This window comes from Bicyclus anynana, chromosome 26 (assembly GCF_947172395.1).
Source record: "Bicyclus anynana chromosome 26, ilBicAnyn1.1, whole genome shotgun sequence".
In the NCBI taxonomy this organism is placed as follows: domain Eukaryota; kingdom Metazoa; phylum Arthropoda; class Insecta; order Lepidoptera; family Nymphalidae; genus Bicyclus; species Bicyclus anynana.
Genome location: NC_069108.1, coordinates 7,495,758 through 7,514,790, shown reverse-complemented (window position 1 = coordinate 7,514,790; position 19,033 = coordinate 7,495,758). Strand labels below are relative to the sequence as shown.

At 42.1% G+C, this 19,033-nt stretch overlaps 2 protein-coding genes across 6 annotated transcripts in view; one reads left to right on the top strand and one right to left on the bottom strand.

The window, feature by feature from the left end:
• LOC112045824 (leucine-rich repeat serine/threonine-protein kinase 1) overlaps positions 1 to 19,033 on the bottom strand; it is a 90,005-nt gene that overhangs the window by 12,842 nt on the left and 58,130 nt on the right. For all 5 annotated transcript variants that reach the window (XM_052889748.1, XM_052889750.1, XM_052889749.1 and 2 more), the window contains exons 38-51: positions 18,228 to 18,327; positions 17,664 to 17,809; positions 17,448 to 17,553; positions 17,184 to 17,344; positions 16,148 to 16,351; positions 15,316 to 15,483; positions 14,452 to 14,592; positions 13,028 to 13,130; positions 12,083 to 12,192; positions 11,271 to 11,393; positions 9,639 to 9,825; positions 2,587 to 2,703; positions 1,461 to 1,551; positions 494 to 622 (exon numbers count right to left, since the gene is read on the bottom strand). In XM_052889748.1, the coding sequence (XP_052745708.1) occupies positions 494 to 622; positions 1,461 to 1,551; positions 2,587 to 2,703; positions 9,639 to 9,825; positions 11,271 to 11,393; positions 12,083 to 12,192; positions 13,028 to 13,130; positions 14,452 to 14,592; positions 15,316 to 15,483; positions 16,148 to 16,351; positions 17,184 to 17,344; positions 17,448 to 17,553; positions 17,664 to 17,809; positions 18,228 to 18,327 (1,886 nt within the window). The remainder of the gene's footprint in view (positions 1 to 493; positions 623 to 1,460; positions 1,552 to 2,586; positions 2,704 to 9,638; positions 9,826 to 11,270; positions 11,394 to 12,082; positions 12,193 to 13,027; positions 13,131 to 14,451; positions 14,593 to 15,315; positions 15,484 to 16,147; positions 16,352 to 17,183; positions 17,345 to 17,447; positions 17,554 to 17,663; positions 17,810 to 18,227; positions 18,328 to 19,033) is intronic.
• LOC112055983 (trichohyalin) overlaps positions 1 to 19,033 on the top strand; it is a 489,894-nt gene that overhangs the window by 422,514 nt on the left and 48,347 nt on the right. The gene's annotated exons all lie outside the window — the stretch shown is intronic.

Below are 19,033 nucleotides of genomic sequence, written 5' to 3'. Positions count from 1 at the left end.
TGTTCTGCTTAATTGACATTCGGAATAAAGGAAATGAAACAAAGGACATGTCCCAATTTTGTATGGACGCTGGGGTCCATACAAAATTGGGACATGTCCTTTGTTTCATCAATTATTTAAGTTACCCTCAGACTAATTAGATAAAGACCTGCCTCGCAAGACATTATTTTTCTGTCAAAGTATATGATCAACGATCTTATGCGATTATACACATTGTCTCTATAGAATCGATGTTTCATAGTTTTCAATCGTGTCCGTTGGTGAAAAACCTCCGTGAAAATACCTTTTTGTGTAGTTAATTGGTGTAAAAAACGAACAAAAACTGCTAGTTTAGTATAAGATATGTATGAAATCTAAGCTCGTTTTCCTTAGAAAATGGCAGAAAATTTTGTTCGTGAATTTGGGAGCGATACTAGTCCTTATGTATTTATTCTGAGAAGTTACCGTATAGGCGAGATCTTCCACTATATGTCCTTATACAGTATCCACGTACCTGCCACACGCCAGAGCGATGGCGAGGCGCGGCAGCGGCGCGAGGTGGTGCAAGGCGGCCACCGCGCTCGGCGCGCCGCCCACCGCCTCGTGCAGCCGCACGCTCCACGACAGGGCGCACGTAGATATTCTGCAGGAATTCTTATTTGTTATTCTAGGCAAATGCGTATTGAATACCGAGCAAGAAAAGGATTCTCTGATTGAAGCCGAGGATTCAAAAATAAAGATTCCTGAGCGTTGCGTCGCTTACTATGGGCCTAATAAGAAGGCTCAAAGTCACTCAGCGGGCGATGCAGGGAGCTATGCTTGGGGTTTCTCCGCGTGATCGAATCAGAAATGAGGAGATCCGCAGACGAAGTAAAGTCATTGACATAGCTCAGCGAGTCGCGAAGCTGAAGTGGCAGTGGGCAGGCCACATAGTTCGAAGAGCCGATGGACGTTGGGGTCCCAAGGTGCTGGAATGGAGACCCCGCACCAGAAAGCGCAGTGTTGGTCGACCCCCCACTAGGTGGACCGAAGACATCAAGCGAGTTACAGGGAGCCGCTGGATGCTGGCGGCTCGAGACCGTTTTGTTTGGAAGTCCATGCAAGAGGCCTATGTCCAGCAGTGGACGTCCATCGGCTGACAATGATGAACGTCGCGAGATTCTACAAGGTAGGTCCTCAAATAACGTAAAAATTCAGTTTTTATATTCATATTCATTTATTTGTTGCGAATACACAGATAATTATGCATTTGACCATTTCTAGCGTACAACAATTTATTAAGACACAATTAAAATGTAAAAAAAAAATATATATTATACCGTAAATATTATAATTTATTACAATTTATGGTTGTCAGATAACAACTACAAAAAGTGTTTGGGAATGGGATGATTTCTTCCCACGAACGTTCACGGACGTTCAAGTGGTTATGTCGAAAACACGAACCAAGTAGCGGGCGTCTACTGGTTTGGCATACTCACGAGTAGACAAAGAGCCGGCCGACAGAGTCCGCGAGCCACATGTTCACGCCGACGCGGCACATCGCCGTCACCACCACGGGCTCCGAGTTGTCTGCACAAATGCAGTATTTTCAATTAGGCTTAGTTTAGCATAGTCGGGTGCAAGTTTTATTTTAATTAGGCTTGGTTTAGCTTAGTCGGATGCAACTTTTATTTCAATTATGCTTAGTTTAGCATAGTCAGATGCAAATTTTATTTCAATTGGGCTTAGTTTAGCATAGTCGGATGCAAATTTTATATCAATTAGGCTTAGATTAGCATAGTCGGATGCAAATTTATTTTAATTAGGTTTAGATTAGCTTAGCCGGATGCAAATTTTATTTCGATTCGGCTTAGTTTAGCATAGTCGGATGCAAATTTTATATCAATTAGGCTTAGATTAGCATAGTCGGATGCAACTTTTATTTTAATAAGGCTTACACAGGGCGTAGGTTTGAATCCGGTTCGGAGTATCATTTTAAGAAATTAATTATCACGTGTCTCAAAAGGTGAAGGAAAAACCATCGTGAGGAAACCTGCCCACCATTTTGATTCTCTACGCAGATCCGCATTGCGCGTGGTCGAATTGTCTCACGAATCTTGATCATTGTGGCACGAATCCTCTCATTCTGAGAGGAGATTCGTTTTAAAAAAATGAACAGATATGGGTGTTAAAAATAAAGAATGATAAGGCTTAGTTTACAAGAATTTTTGAAAGGTCAAATTGTGCTTTTATGCTGATAACTCAGACCAATTATTGTATAGGACCTGCCTCGTTAGACGTTACTTTTCTGTCAAAGTATATGATCAACAATCTAATGCGATTATAAAAACTGTCTCTATATAATCGATGTTTCATAGTTGTAATCGTGTTCGTCGGTTAAAGAGTTCCGTAAAAGTACCTTTTTGTGTAATTGAATTATGTAAAAAACGGGCACAAACTTCTAGTTTAGTATAAGATATATACCAAATCTAAGCTCGTTTTCCTCAGAAAATGACAGACAATTTTGTTCGTGACTATGAGTGCGATACAGGTCCTTCTATAATTGGTCTGAGGCTGATAAGTAAAGTTCACTCGTCTGCGCAGTCACATAGCTAGTGCACTCACCCGGCGGCACCCGCAGCGTGTGGTGGTGCGTGAAGGCGGTGGGGGTCGCTAGCAGAGTGTGCGCGCGCTCGGGCTCCGCGCCGCCGTACCAGACCTCCCACCCGTCCGCACCCTCGTCTGCGCAAGTTAAAGTTTGTATTATTTAACAAATGAAGGGTTGATCGCCCCCCCCTTGGATGGACCGTGGACATCAAGCGGGTTGCAAGGAGCCGCCCGATGCAAACGGCTCGAGACTGTGGTGTTTGCGAGCCTACGCAAGAGGTCTATGTCCCGCTGTGGACGTCCATCGGCTTATGATGATGATAATGAACAATTATGCTTCAGGTTTGTCCTCTAGATTACCACAAAGTATACACAGTAGTAAACACACGGTGCTGCCAGTCCACACTGTATTTGAGATGGATTTTTTTTTTTTTTTTTTATACTGGTATCCCTGCTACCGGATCTGTAATCTTCATTACACATTCTGTGCTTCGCCGGGCTACACGTGCCTACGCGTCAGTTTTTTGTATAACGAAACAAACAGTTCAAAGATTACTTTCCTTTGTTAGTGTTAGAAAAGGGAAAACAAACTCCTTTATCTGAAGAATACGATAATATAGCAAGAAAAATTAAGAAATTGGGTAAGATACTGACGCGCGCACGACACAAAGAAAGGTCGTCCTAGTCTCCAAGAAGATTGTCCACCTCATCAACAGTGTCATCAGAATCGAAAAACTCATCAAGTCATCGCCCGCTTCATTGTCCGCATTGCAGGACACATTAAACATTGAAGGTAAAATAAGTTCATATACCCTCATAATCTTTTTATGTCAATAGACATCATTGTTAACCTACGGGGTTATCACTTGAAAAAACGGATGTTTGGAACATAACATCGCGGGTAATCTACGGGATTATCACATTATAAATGACATGAGAAAAAATATGAACGTAACATTCGATAATTGCGTCTTAATAATCATAGCATTGCGGGTAGTCTTAGGGACTTTGCCGTAATTAACGAAAATAATAATATTGACGCAATTAATAACCTGCGGGGTTATCACTTGAAAAAACGGATGTTTGGAACATAACATCGCGGGTAATCTACGGGATTATCACATTATAAATGACATGAGAAAAAATATGAACGTAACATTCGATAATTGCGTCTTAATAATCATAGCATTGCGGGTAGTCTTAGGGACTTTGCCGTAATTAACGAAAATAATAATATTGACGCAATTAATAACCTGCGGGGTTATCACTTGAAAAAACGGATGTTTGGAACATAACATCGCGGGTAATCTACGGGATTATCACATTATAAATGACATGAGAAAAAATATGAACGTAACATTCGATAATTGCGTCTTAATAATCATAGCATTGCGGGTAGTCTTAGGGACTTTGCCGTAATTAACGAAAATAATAATATTGACGCAATTAATAACCTGCGGGGTTATCACTTGAAAAAACGGATGTTTGCAATATAACATCGCGGGTAATCTACGGGATTATCACTCTATAAACGACATGAGAAAAAATATCAATGTAACATTTGATAATTGCGTCTTATTAATCATAGCATTGCGGGTAGTCTTAGGGACTATTATTTTTACCGTAATTAACGCAAATAATAATTTTGAAATTATGATTCTTATTATGATTGATTCTAAGGGAATATCACACTACACGATATTAATCATTAGCATTAAGCATAGCGTGGCGGTCTCCGGGACTATCACCTTGTCTTAATTAACCCACGGCAATAAATTCTTGGCTGGTGGGAGGCTTTGGCTCTGGCACCCTACCGAAAAAGACGTACCGCCAAGCGATTTAGCGTTCCGGTACGATGTCGTCTAGAAACCGGAAGGGGTGTGGATTTTCATCCTCCTCCTATCAAGTTAGCCCGCTGCCCTCTTAGATTGCATCGTCACTTACCATCAGGTGAAATTGTAATCAAGGGCTAACTTGTAAAGAATATTAAAAAAATAAATAAAATAAAAATGAGATTGCAGATAATCTTAAGGGAATAGAATAGGTGAAAACATATTCTGTTTGGTATTTTCTTATCATAAAAGGTGCCAATGCTTAAGTTTTTCAACTAGAAAGTTGCTGATACCGCCAGTGAATTTCATTCGACTAATACGGTCGTCAATCCGGATACAGCAGCGCTGAAGTACCTACTCGTAGATTCGACTCGTAGAAGTCGACATTATCAGTACTTGACAATGAACTTCCTATGATTCTAGGAGAGAACCCTTCACAACCAAAGTGTTATAGCGATGTCATCCAGCTAGATCTGGCTATTCGCCTACAACACATAGCGGGGTCAGGTGCCAAAATATACGAGCAAGGAGGTTATACACGAATATTAAAAACTGCACCTTGCAACCTGGCACCAATGCTTAATCCGGAAGTGGTAGGTGCGACCACAGAGGATAAAAACAAACCATACAATAGAGCTACCGCAATATCAGCTAAGGAGCTGGCTGACACTACACTAATGTCGTCAGAACCAAAAATTACTGTGCCTATACAAATACTGTTGGATACCCTTAAATTCAGGTGTTCTAGCCATGATTCTATGGTATGAAGGAATTTACTCCTTAATACGCTGAAGTAAGATATCAGAGATCAACATCGATAAACTTCTCTTTGGTTAAGGTTTGGCTGAAAAAAAAAAAAAAAAAAAAAAAAGATCTGGAGCGGAAATGAAACTCGCTCCTATGAAGCTGTCCTCCACAAAGGATAAGCCATAAGGGGAACATAGAAACTGGTCTATTTCTCCTCAGAATTACAGGTTAAAAGTTACTCGGAAGACAAAGGAGCCTGCCTACAAGAATCACCACGCCAACTCTGACGTGACGACAGTTTGAACTGTCGTCACATGGTCGTCACGTTCGTCGCGACATCGCGATCGAAAGTCGAAACCACCAACAGACAGGGTAAGATATGCCGGCAGGCTTTCAAACTTTTATGATTGGTGGTCAGTGATGCTATTATAATGTCATAGATAAAAGGGTACCTAAAAGATGCCTCTTTTGAGTCAACGACTTTTATTGTTCCTTCGGTACATTCGAGTTCACCAAAACAGAGAAACGTTCCTGTAAGGCGAATACTTTCCATGTCGGAAAATATTGATATACGAACGTCCTATCCATGATCTTACATGTAATAGACGCTATTACGGAATGCAAACTTTGCTTAGATCAACTTTTAATTCCTTCGTTTTTAATTAGAAAACATAATGGGAAATATGGATTCATACTAAACTTCAAATAACTGAACAGATTTATTGACACCTCTTATGTTCAACTTGAGATTTATAAACAGCACTAAAGCTTGTTTTTAAAACTGTTTTATAAGTCCTCTAGACCTGAGGGATGCTTAATTTTTGATTAGCATTAATCATAATAATAAAAACATATACACATGTATATTCGTTTTAAATTTGGAGAAAAACTAATAATTTAATGTATTTTGGCCGTATTACTGCGTCCGTTGTCTGGATCAAAATAATGAAAGCAGTGACCAATTTACTGAGATCAAGTAGTCACAATATATTTTGATGATATTTTATTATATCTAATAATAGCTTATACTCCCAAAAGGCCTTGGGGATTATTATCAGTACCTACTGTTCATCTATGCTTATAATAAATCTGTTGAGAGGTCAACTTAATAATGTTCGTAAGTTCCTGGGTTTCATAATCAATTCTCAGAACAGAACTACAAATCACTTTACCTGAGGAAAAGATTTTGAAAATTAAAAAGGAAGTCAATAAATTGCAAATATTAACTGTATTATAGTTGTAAGGTCATATCATTCGCTTGTTTATTGGGGTTACTTACCTTAGAATACCCGCCGTCCGATACGGATGGCTCTAAACAAACAAAAAAAAAAAAAAAAAATGGAAATATGACAATATTTGAAAGATTACAAATAGAACAAATATTTGACCATCATCATTATTAACTAGTATTTAGTGGTTAATGATATTCATCAAACTGAGTTTTGTATAGAAATCTATAGCGATGCCTCAACTACGGGTTGGGGAGCGGCCTGTGGAGAGGAACGTGCTAGTGTTATGTGGTCGGACACAGTACGTGAACGACACATCTATTATTTAGTACAATAATTATTTTTATTAGCAGCATTCCGGACTCGACGGAAAATTTTTGCAAAGTTTTATCAAAATACTCAAATTATTCTTACGAATTCTCAGCTATTTCATACACAAACCGCATGGGAGGTGTAGAATTCCCAAACCTTACAACAAACAAAAAACTGTATACTGTAACTTGCATCTTACAAGTACATCAATTCAGCAGACTATTATGTCGCAGATAAAGAACCACGTTGCGTCCATCCAAAAATTGAATGGGAACTATCATGATGCCAACCTTTTGGAAAACCAGAAACTGATTTATTCACAAGGAGGCTGACTAAAAAATGTGCAAGATACATTTCGTGGCATAGAGATCCTGACGCTTTTATTATAGATGCATTTACAATTTAATAGTTGAGTAAAATATTTGATAACAATGCAAAAAGGATCAATGATAGCCCCACTCTGGCTGGCACAACCGTGGTACCCCTTATAAAAAGAGTCTTTTTACTTTCAGAACCACTTATAATTAAACCACCATAAACGCTGTTTATCTCCCATTCCAGCAACCGAGATGTACATCAAGAGATTGCCCTGGTTACAGGAATGTTGTCTTCTCTTTCCGAGAACTCAGTGAGGCAATACAATACATACCTAAAGAAGTGGTGTATATATTTTGTAAATACAGTAATATTAATTTGTATCTTGGTACCGTACCAAATGTTATAAGTTTTTTAATATTATTTTATGAATCAGGTTTGCAATATGGAACAGCTGTAGATCAGCTCTTTGACTAATTCTGGGCGAAGAAGTGGTCAATGATAACCATATTAAAACTTTAATGAGGGAGTTTATAGACTACGTCCACCCTTGCCCAAATAATAAAACTATTATACCTGGGAAACATTTATTATACTTACTTTTTATAGCAAATTGGTTCTCCAATGAATCATTGAGTTTCAAAAAACAGAATTAAAATATTTTCTATTTAATAATGATACCCGATTTAATCAAAAGCTCTCGTCCTGAAACATCTCAATTGATTCATCCTCTGTATTGATTATTCCAAATTTTCCAGAAATATGTCCTGTTAGTACACTACATTTTTATTTTCATACAACACAAAGCTTGCGTAGTGAAAATAAACTTTTTATAAACCTAGAAAGTCACAAAAATCAGTTGTGCTCACAGTGTGCCACGACTTCCAAAGCTAATGAGCTGAATATAAATTTAAATCTGATTATAAAATATGCAGGGTGGAGCAGTAACTCCCTAACATTTGAAAAATTCTGTAATAGATATATAACTAAGTATAATTTTGATAGTTTCGTACTTTTCAATACTGTTTATATTAAAAATAATGTTCTAATGATTGATCACAAGACCGATAATAATAATTGATCAACAATTTTAATAATTGTATCTTTTTTCCTCGGGAATAAAATTATTCACTGTGATCTAAAAGTTGATATTTTCACTCTCAACATCTACTGTGTATACTTTGTGGTAATCTAGAGGACAAACCTGAAGCATAATTAATGATTAAACGAACTTACCTGTACGTGAAGTTCTATCATAATTATGCGAAGGTTTGTCCGAATAGATTACCACCCCGCCCACCCCATTGTGCAATTTCCCGAATAATATATAAAGTCTATATAATTTATATATACAATATTTATTATATAATATGATTATATAAGAATTACTACTTGTCTAACTTAACATTTGAATATCAACTTTAGTAATTGCATAAACTGCTCTGCTCTAAACTGAATGAAGATTACAGATCCGGTAGCAGGGATACCAGTATAAAAAAAAAAAAAAAAATCCATCTCAAATACAGTGTGGACTGGCAGCACCGTGTGTTTACTACTGTGTATACTTTGTGGTAATCTATTCGGACAAACCTTCGCATAATTATGATAGAACTTCACGTACAGGTAAGTTCGTTTAATCATTAAATATTTCTAGTTTAGTAAAAGAAAAGTAACAGTGGAGTTACGAATTATGATTATAAATTGGTTAGTTAGCATGGAGAACAGGAGGCAGGGGAGGTTAGTATTAATGCATTCTGAAAGGATCTTTTAAACCTTCACCCAAAGACAAGTCCTGGGACCTGCTGGAGATGTTTCCTCTACCACGAGAGTACCAACATCTGATGGTACAATAGGCTAGTTGACACTTTTTTAAAATGGTCTTAAATGGTTCATTATCGGTCTTTTTTTGAGACGTGATTACATGAAAATATTACTTTTCAACCATGTTTTGACAATACGAGCCAAAACGCCTGTCGGCCATGTCAACTATTTCATGACGTCACTACAATAAATCCCATACAAATGGAGCGTTTTACAAAGGTACTAGTAAACAATTAGTTCGACGTTTAGTACATCAAGGATGTTAGTGACGTCACTAAATGGATGACAGCGTTTTTGACGTTTGGAAAACTTAAAAAAATACTATATATATATATTCAAAGTTTTTAAAGAAATCCTTAACTTTTATTAATTGATATTGATATATTTATTTTTATTATTCTATGTACTAGACGAAATTAATATTGTTTATATTAAACTTACATGTGTGATAGCTAAATGGATATTACCTCTGCCTCCGATTCCCGAGGGTGTGGGTTCGAATCCGGTCCGGGGCATGCACTTCCAACTTTTCAGTTGTGTGTATTTTAAGAAATTAAATATCACGTGTCTCAAACGGTGAAGGAAAAACATCGTGAGGAAACCTGCATACCAGAGAATTTTCTTAATTCTCTGCGTGTGTGAAGTCTGCCAATCCGCATTGGGCCAGCGTGGTGGACTATTGGCCTAACCCCTCTCATTCTGAGAGGAGAATCGAGCTCAGCAGTGAACCGTATATGGGTTGATAACGAGATATTACATTTGAATGATAGTCAACTACCTTATTCTTATCACCACTGTGACTGACTGTACGTACCCGCGAGCCGGCGGGCGGGCGCGGGGGCGGCGGCGCGGGCGGGGCGCGCGGCGGCGGCGTCGCGCAGCGCGAGGAACTCGGGCGCGGCGCAGACCGCCACCAGCGCCGCGGCGGACGGCCGCCACTCCGGCGCGCCGCTCCAGCAGCGCCGCATCGTCTCCAGCATGCTGCACGGGTACTGCAGGTCCTGCGGTCACACCGAGCCTCAGACCAACTATTGTACAGGACCTGCCTCGCTAGGTGTTACTTTTCCGTCAAAGTATATGATCAATGATCTAATGCGTTTATAAAAGCTGTCTCTATAGAATCGACGTTAAATAGTTATAATCGTGTTCTAAATCGCTCCGTAAAAAAGAAACTTTTTGTGTAGTTGAATGGTGTAAAAAACGGGCAAAAACTTCTAGTTTAGTATAAGATATATACAACATCTAAGCTCGTTTTCCTCAGAAAATGACAGACAATTTTGTTTGTGATTATGAGTGCGGTACAGGTCCTTCTGATTTTCTGATAATTGGTCTGAGCACCATGCAAATGACGGAGTGTACACCCCGAGCTCAGCGAAGACTCCGCCACTCCCGCACACACCGATCGTTTTAGAAGCTGCTGGCGACTACGCCGGAACGATTAGTCATCGAAGCATATAAAGCCAGAGGATCAGCGGACACTCTCTTAGACGCGGGGCAGAATTGATGGAGCTGAGGTATCCTCATCGTTAACGATACCTTGCGTCTAACGGAAGGGGGCTCCTCGTTAACGACACCTTGCGTCTAAGGGAGGGGGCCCCTCCCCTGCCCCGGCGTGTTATACCCCTTTTCTGAAGGCCACGCCATTCGACCCCGCGTACGTAGATAGGCCGTCCATTTACACAGGAGTTTCGCACCTTTTAGGGAACTAGAAGTCGAATTAAGGCTATCAGGGCCAAGCAGGGTTGTGGAAATTAGTGATTGAATGTAACTGTGTCAATGAATCAATCTGTACTAATATCATAAAGCTGAAAAGTTTGCTTGGTTGGTTGAACGCGCTAATCTCAAGAACTACTGGTCCGATATGAAAAATTATTTCACTGTTAGTTAACCCATTTATCGAGGAAGGCTATAGGCTATATTGTATCCTCGTATTTCTGCGGGATCGGGAACCACGCGGGTGAAACTTCGCGTCTACTAGTTGCATAATACAGTGTCATATTGTGTTGTCGATGTTTCTTTTGGCCCCTCAATAGAGAACCCCGTTTCAGGTTTTGGCACGCTGCTAGCTCATGGTAGTGACACAAAGGTAGGGCCGACTCGACCCAAAAGGGGGTCGGGTCTACCACATTACAAGTGAAACGAATGTCAAATTCTGAATTAACCTGAGCTGGGAATCAACCCCTGTAATATTTATAGATCACCAAATGCGCCAAAGAGGTCGTCAAAAAGTTACAAACAGATTGCATATCTTTGTATTTATGTTTTAATATCACGTGCCGCAAACGGTGAGGGAAACCTGCATACCTGAGAATTTTCTTAATTCCTCATTGTATGTTAAGTCTGTCAATCCGCATTGGGCTAGTGGACTAATCCTTCTTATTTTGAGAAGAGACTCATGCTCAACAGTAAGCCGAGTATGGGTTGATAATTATAATATACAACATACCCTGGGCGACAGGGGAGGTCTCGCCCCCTCTAGCACGGCCTCCTTTACAGCTTCGTGCCCCTCGAACGGCTGGCGAAGCGTAAATATCTCGTACAGAAGCATCCCGTACGAGAAGCAATCCACCTGTAAACAAAATCATAACCATCTTGAAGCCATACTAATATTATAAATGCAAAAGTAAGTCTGTCTGTCTGTCTGTCTGTCCGATACGTTCTCACAGCTAAACTAGTGAACCGATTTTAGTAAACTTTGGTTTAGAGATTTGGACCTTAGAGCAGAACAAAAGCTATATTTTAATACCGGAAGAACCAATCCATGGTTAAGCCTCAATAGCTCAACGGTATGAGCGGACGAACTCATCACCGAGGGGTGGTAGTTCGATCCCCGCCCCGTTAGTCTATTGTCGTATCCACTTCAAACACAGTCTTTCCCGACTAATTGGAGGGTAAAGGGAATATTGGTCATATTTAAAAAGATATGGCAAATATTCTTTTTTAAAAATAAATGGTATCCACCATATTTTTTTTAGTGTTGGCATGGAGAACACAACGGGCAGGGGAGGTGAGTGTTAATGTATTCTGAAAGGTACCTTTAACCCTACACTCAATGTCACAAGTCCTAGGATCTGCTCGAGATGTTTCCTCTATCACAAGAGTACCATCATCTAATACTCGTAGTACATTTTTTTTGGCCACTACTCGACGCGTTATATAGCGTTATTGGGACCCGTTTATAAAACAGTTAGTTTAAATCAAAGCCTATAGCACCTTTTTACCCTGTCCTCACAAAATATAGTCCTGACATTGACTCACCTTTTCCGTATACTCCTCCTCTCCGTTGTACCTCATAATCTCGGGTGCCATGAAGCCCTCCGTTCCACCAAAGCCTTTAGTCCCCGAGGGGGGCGCTAAACGGGATATACCTGAAAATTCAAAATATTTTGTTAATTTCAAACTTCGTCTATCTGTGAATCTACTACTGATATAGAGTATAGGCAAAAATTTACTAGATTTTCTGTATAAATATTATTATTGACTAGCGGATCCTGTCAAGCTTCGCTTTGACTTATGTGCACTTCTTCCCTATCCCTACTCTATATTACTCTACCTCTACCCTACCCCTACCCTTCCCCAACCTTTACCCCTACCCTACCTTTACCCCTACCCTACCTCTATTCTACCCCTACCCTACTCCTACCCCTACTTAAAACTCAAACGTTTATATGGGAAATAGAAAAGGGTTGATTTTATGGTTTTCCCAGCTATTATTCTAATTTTTCTCACCTTTTAAACCTTCCCTATACCTCCACGAACATTTCAAGACCAAGATGAAATAAATCCGTTCAGCCGTTCTCGAGTTTTAGCGAGACTAACGAACAGCAATTCATTTTTATATATATAGATATATATATATATATTTTAATGTTGGCCCTTGACCGCGATTTTCCCTGATTGAGCTCACTTGGACCTTCGGGCCTTATCAAGCGATGATTCTGCTCTCGCCCAAAACCTTCGGTGACGCCGCTGAGGTCCCCATGAAGGAGCCTACGGCACTTATAGAATCAGGAAAAAAAATTGGACGAGGTTCAAGTTTATTGTACCCCCTCGTTTGATTTCCCCGTTCGTTCGTTCTTAAGGGAAACGAGCACAGATTATGTATATATCTATATTGATTATGTATATATCTTACTAGCTGACGCCGCGTCTGAGAATAAAAATAAAGTAATAAAGTCAATAACAAATGCAAATGTCACTTACCATAGTCGCCGAGCTTGACGTGCACGTCGATAGCGTCCGCGCCGTGCTCCACCGCGAGCGCCTCCTGCGGCGCCGGCAGCGACCACACCAACACGTTCTCAGACTGCAATGTAATAAATATATGATGTAGTAATAAATACATTTTCTTTCTTTCTTTCTAATTATCAAGTGTTATCGCCGTTTAGTGTTGGAAATAGTAGTCTGTGACGGATATGACGTCGCTCGATCTCGTGTTGGCTTCAGTGTGCTTGTGGCGTTCGAGCCGTCCACATCTCTTGTTGTGTAATTCTTTATGGGTTACTTGGGATAGGCGGGGAGAGTGACTTGAGTGGAAAAGGGGAGTGTTTGATATCAGTAAAAGGCGCCTTTAACCCTACACACATCGTTCTCAAGTACGTGACTCCACTCAAGGTCATTTCTCTGCCATTCTAGGATCTTATTTTGGTTACAGTTTGATTTGTTAATTAAGTTGTCCTGACAAGTGTTGTGAATCATAACCTTTGTTCGACATTAGTTTTCTTATATTTGTAATCACTTTTGAGTCCTATAATACAAGTTATTTTATGTCGTGGTCTGCACGCGCATGTCGCCTAAACAAACATCATTGTGTTCTTAAATTCGAATTTTGTAATTTTTTTGTAACGTCTTGGGATTGGGAGATGGGGAGTGTTTGGTATCAGTAAAAGGGCCTTGAACCCTGCTACTAGCGGTGGCCAGGCCGTAATCTCGCTCGTGCTTGACTACCTGCCCTACGATAGTCAATCCTGCTTTACATCTGATAGTATCAGCGCTGTACTTGATCAAGTGTAATTAGAGGGTAGAACTGTATTAGTAAGTTAAGCGATCGATTCGGTGATGATTGATAGTGTTACTTTGTGTATTTCTTTTTTTTTTTTAATTGGTTTGCTAAACTGGCACAATTACTTAACCTAACATATATTAAAAATAGCTTCTTCTCATCCTCACGTAATTGTGCCTACTTGAAGCAAACACAACATGCTTACAAAGGGTACATAACGCAAATTCATTAAGTTACTCTAAACAAAAAAAAAAAGAAAGACAAACAAACAAACAAAAGATAAATGTGAAGATATAAAAATAACATTTAAGGGAACCTAGTCTTAATACTGCTAATTGACTCACTAAAGATATCTATACGGTCTCGGACACTGTTTGCAAAAGATTGCATACGGTACATTGGACTATGCTGACCAAGATTGGTCTTAGTACATGGCAAACAAAACGTTTTACGGTTATGTAGGCGGCTTCCTCTGCGAGGTACTGTGAACTTTAAGCGTTCAAGCAATAAAAGCGTGTATCTGCCATCCTTGACACGTAAAGCTTAGAACCTGCTCTGAGGCTAAGGCTTCTCCGTTATCAGAAGTACAATTTAGTCAGTCCGCCGATATATACTACACTCGTACCTTCAAGTCTCTGTAGAGCACGCGGTGCGCGTGCAGGTACTCCAGCGCGCGCGCCACCTGCAGCGCCAGAGCGCGCGCCGTGCGCGGCCCTACGCGCGCGCCGCAGCCCCTGTAGCGGCGCAGGACGCTCTCCAGCGACCCCTGACACAAACCAATCATTACTTATAACCCTACCGGCAACAACGAATCTTTGATGACACTCCCATGGTATGCAGGACTAAAGACTGCGCGGCTGTGAATTAGTGCGCGCAGGGCAGAGGCTCACAGACAGATGCACCTCATTTCCAAGTGAAGTGCATCAGTCGAGGCCAGTCACTGTCGACGACAACTCGTATTTAATGATCTGCGGTTGTCAGAACAAAACGCACACGGTACTCATATTCAAAAATGAATATGACGACCTGCTGACCTTAACCTACTATTGAGTTATGGGTTAGTCAAATAACTCATTTTATATCAATATTTTTTATTTAATATTAAATGGGAAAATTTGTAATTTTAATTTATTTGCGTTTTATTCCAATATGTTATACAATAAATTAAAGTTTGAAGTTTTAATTTTTCTTTTATTTTAATTTACAATTTTGTAAATTTTATATTGAGTGTTGTGGAGTGTCAAATTGCACACAGTAGCAAGATATTGATAACTCGTAGTGAGGGATTCTTCTTTTGAATCAATTGCTTCGCTTATAGTTTTGAATCCTTCGCTTGCAATTATAAAATCGACACTGGTGCGTATTGTTGATGTTGTTGTTATAGTTATGAGTATTCCGTGTGAGGGGGTCACGACAGGATGCCCAGCTCCTGGCACGGCTCCCAGCGGGACACCATCGCCTGTGAGCTGATGCAGAGGGTGGGGTATACCTGCGGTGCTACAGCCAGCAGCAGCGCCAGCGGGGCTGCGCAGACGGCCACCAGCGGCAGCACGTGCGCGTGCCGCAGCCGCGACAGGATGCCCAGCTCCTGGCGCAGCCCGCAGTACGCGCGGCACGCGGCGCCCCACGCGTCGCGTTCCCACCGAGACACCGCCGCCTGTGACGTCACCACATATTTAACATGGCTCAAGAATATGACTTTTGGAAGTATTTCAATGTATAACAGACATTGAAATACTTGAACTATTATACAAAGCTCGTAAAGTGTATGAGGAACAATATAATTTTTCAGAAAAAGAAAATATACATCTTTCTCTATCTATACTACATTGTTAATCATACAAGTATAAAGGCAGCGTCGGCTAGAATTGTGCCATCAGATTATAGTACTCTTGTGGTAGAGGAAACATCTCGAACAGGTCCCAGGACTTGTGACCTTGGGCATAGGTTTAAAGGTACTTTTTAGGATGAACTTTAACACTCACCTTCCCTGCCCTACATGATCTCCATGCCCACACTAAGGGATTTAAGATCAACTAGCGGAAGCCCGCGATTTCGTCCGCCCTTAGACCTCTTTAATCCAGCCCAGTAGTATTGCTGTAAAAATGGAATAACTTCTCCCGTTTTCTCAACATTTCCCTTGTACTGCTCTGTTCCTATTGATCGTAGCGTGATAAAAAGTATACTATAACCTGCCCAGGAGTATGAAGAATAATTGTACTGAGTCTGTGTAAATATTTATGAATGTTAACACCACCTCATAGAAATTTAAAATTAATTTACATCTATGTACATTTCGGTTATCTATATTGAGTACAAACCTTGTAAGCTTGCATGGCGGTCAGGTCGTGAGCCGAGGGCGGCGCAACCGGCTGCAGCGCCTTCACTGCGACAGGCTCGGGCTTGGCCCCCGGGCGCCGCCACGCGCCCGTCAGCACCGTGCCGAAGGCGCCGCGCCCCGCCAGCGCGCCGCACCACACGTGCTCCCAGCGCGCGCGCCGGTGCTCCTCCACGTCGAGCAGCAGCTGCGACAGAGGGCACAGTGAGCCACAGTCCTTGTCCAGAAAGGGCGAGTTCGTCGCGAATCGTATCGCGCGAATTCAAAATAAATCGCGTGCACTACGCCAGACTCTCGACTCGCGCGTGATTCGCGCGCAAGACGCCTTGTTGCGTCCAGTTAACGCGCCCACTCTAGAGCGAGTGCGCGTTCAACTCCATGTTTCGTGCTGAATTCCTCGGTTTATTCCTGAATTTTTGGTCACGCGTAATACGTGCGAGAGAATCGCGGCGAATTCGCCCTTCCTGGACTGAGTCATAGCGACAGATGCCGTGGCGCAGATGCCGTGGCGCACGAAGCAGTTGCCGTTGCGTACGTTCTGCGTACAACACACCTACCGTGTCCGGCGCGACGTCCGCCAGCTGCACATCCGCGTGGTGCGGACAGCGCAGCGGCGCGGTAGTGCACGCCGCCAGCACGCACTCCTCCAGCGTCCAGCAAGTCGCCACGAAGCAGTTGCCGTTGCGTACGTCCTGTGTACAACACACCTACCGTGTCCGGCGTGACGTCCGCCAGCTGCACGTCCGCGTGGTGCGGACAGCGCAGCGGCGCGGTGGTGCACGCCGCCAGCACGCACTCCTCCAGCGTCCAGCAAGTCGCCACGAAGCAGTTGCCGTTGCGTACGTCCTGTGTACAACACACCTACCGTGTCCGGCGTGACGTCCGCCAGCTGCACGTCCGCGTGGTGCGGACAGCGCAGCGGCGCGGTGGTGCACGCCGCCAGCACGCACTCCTCCAGCGTCCAGCAAGTCGCCACGAAGCAGTTGCCGTTGCGTACGTCCTGTGTACAACACACCTACCGTGTCCGGCGCGACGTCCGCCAGCTGCACGTCCGCGTGGTGCGGACAGCGCAGCGGCGCGGTGGTGCACGCCGCCAGCACGCACTCCTCCAGCGTCCAGCAAGTCGCCACGAAGCAGTTGCCGTTGCAGACGCCCTCCGTCGAACCCATTCGGGACGATGCTGCAAATATAATCAAACTGAAAGGTGTCGTGGAAAAACCATTAATTACAATAAAAAAAGATATTCTTGACTGTGAAGGTATCAAAGTTTTAATTTTACTTACTATTTGACTCTGCGCCGACGCCACTGTCTCCATCGGACGCGCGAGACTCCTCTGACAGCCGCAGGCGCCGCGGTTCTGCGTTTCCGAGTTCTAAGCGTCGGAACACCTAAAAATACAAAAGAATTCCTAATATTTTCAAAATGGTCCTTCGAGCCGGATATCTTAGGTTCTCTTATATCAAAAGAAACGTTTATAGCCGCAACTTGTGAAATTAACCTGCGCCAGCTGCTTTTCGTGGTCGTGGTGGTGGTGGTCGTGGGGCTCGTGGTCCGCGTTAGACTGGAAGTCGCGCAGGCAAGCAGGGCACGGCGCCACGCGCGTTATCAGGCATCTACCCTCCGACGTGTGGACGAAGCGGGTACCTGGCGAAGTTATACAATACATTATCATTAGTTACATTAATCACTATCAACCTATTTACGTAGCGTAATACAGTGCTAGGCTATGTTAGGAACCCTCCAGCTAAATGACTCCGCCACACTCGAAGCTTCTAGAAGACCCAGCTGCCAGCGCAGACTACGTCGGACGGATGAGTCATCCGACAGCGCCGCATCTATACATATAAACCCGTTTTCCATCCCAGTTTTCCGATGCTGGTTGATAGATTTAAATTATTTTTGAATCGGTAAAGAAAACTATCAGATGTCAATGATAACAAGAGGGAATGACGGCTTAACTAAGGCTGATAATTTCTCGAATAAATAAACTTCATTTTTATAGGCCGACCTAGGATTCAACCCCAAGACCGAGTGGGTCCTAAATATACCAAAACTCACTCACCAAGGGACGGGTACCAATCCTCCAGCAGCAGGTCCACGTGGTCGGATATTAGCGCCAGCACCTTGGTTAGCACTTCAGGGTTTGGCTCTAGGCTTATGCTCTGTAACAATAACAGTAACTAGCTAGACATATTTCGAACGTACCTTCATCCTGTGGAGTCCCTCAGGCCTATTGCGTCCGAGTGTTCTCATCATCCAGATGGCGAATACTTCATCAGCATTATCAGCCGATGGACGTCCACTGCTGGACATACACCTCTTGTATGGACTTCGAAAAACCAACGGTCTCGAGCCGCTAACATCCAGCGGCTCCCTGCAACCCGCTTGATGTCCTCGGTTCACCTAACTTAACCTAATGGGTACAGGCGAATACTTGCACAGACATAATCAAATAGCCAGGATAATCCACCAGTATGGCCTTATCTCCACTTTCTCTCTCTCTTCTGGCTCTCCTGGGCTGAAGGATTATCACTGACTTGTATATTGTAGCCAAAATATCTGACAGTGCTTGTCAGTCGTTCAGTATGAAGTACAATAATTGTTGATATCACTGTTCCACATGACGATTATCTTGACAGGTAAAAAGAAAAAGTTAAAATACTTACCTTCCTCACGACATTACCGCCATGTAATATAATAATAACTTGTCAACTATTATTTTTCAAAGTAATTTAAATCAATGGTCTTTTAACGAAAAAGAAATCAATTTAAATAAAATTTTTGAAAAAAAGCTTTGGATCAAAAGGCAGTGATTCCTGCAACGGCGCGTTTACTGCGTTTTATCTCTTTGGAGCGTTGATTAGCAAA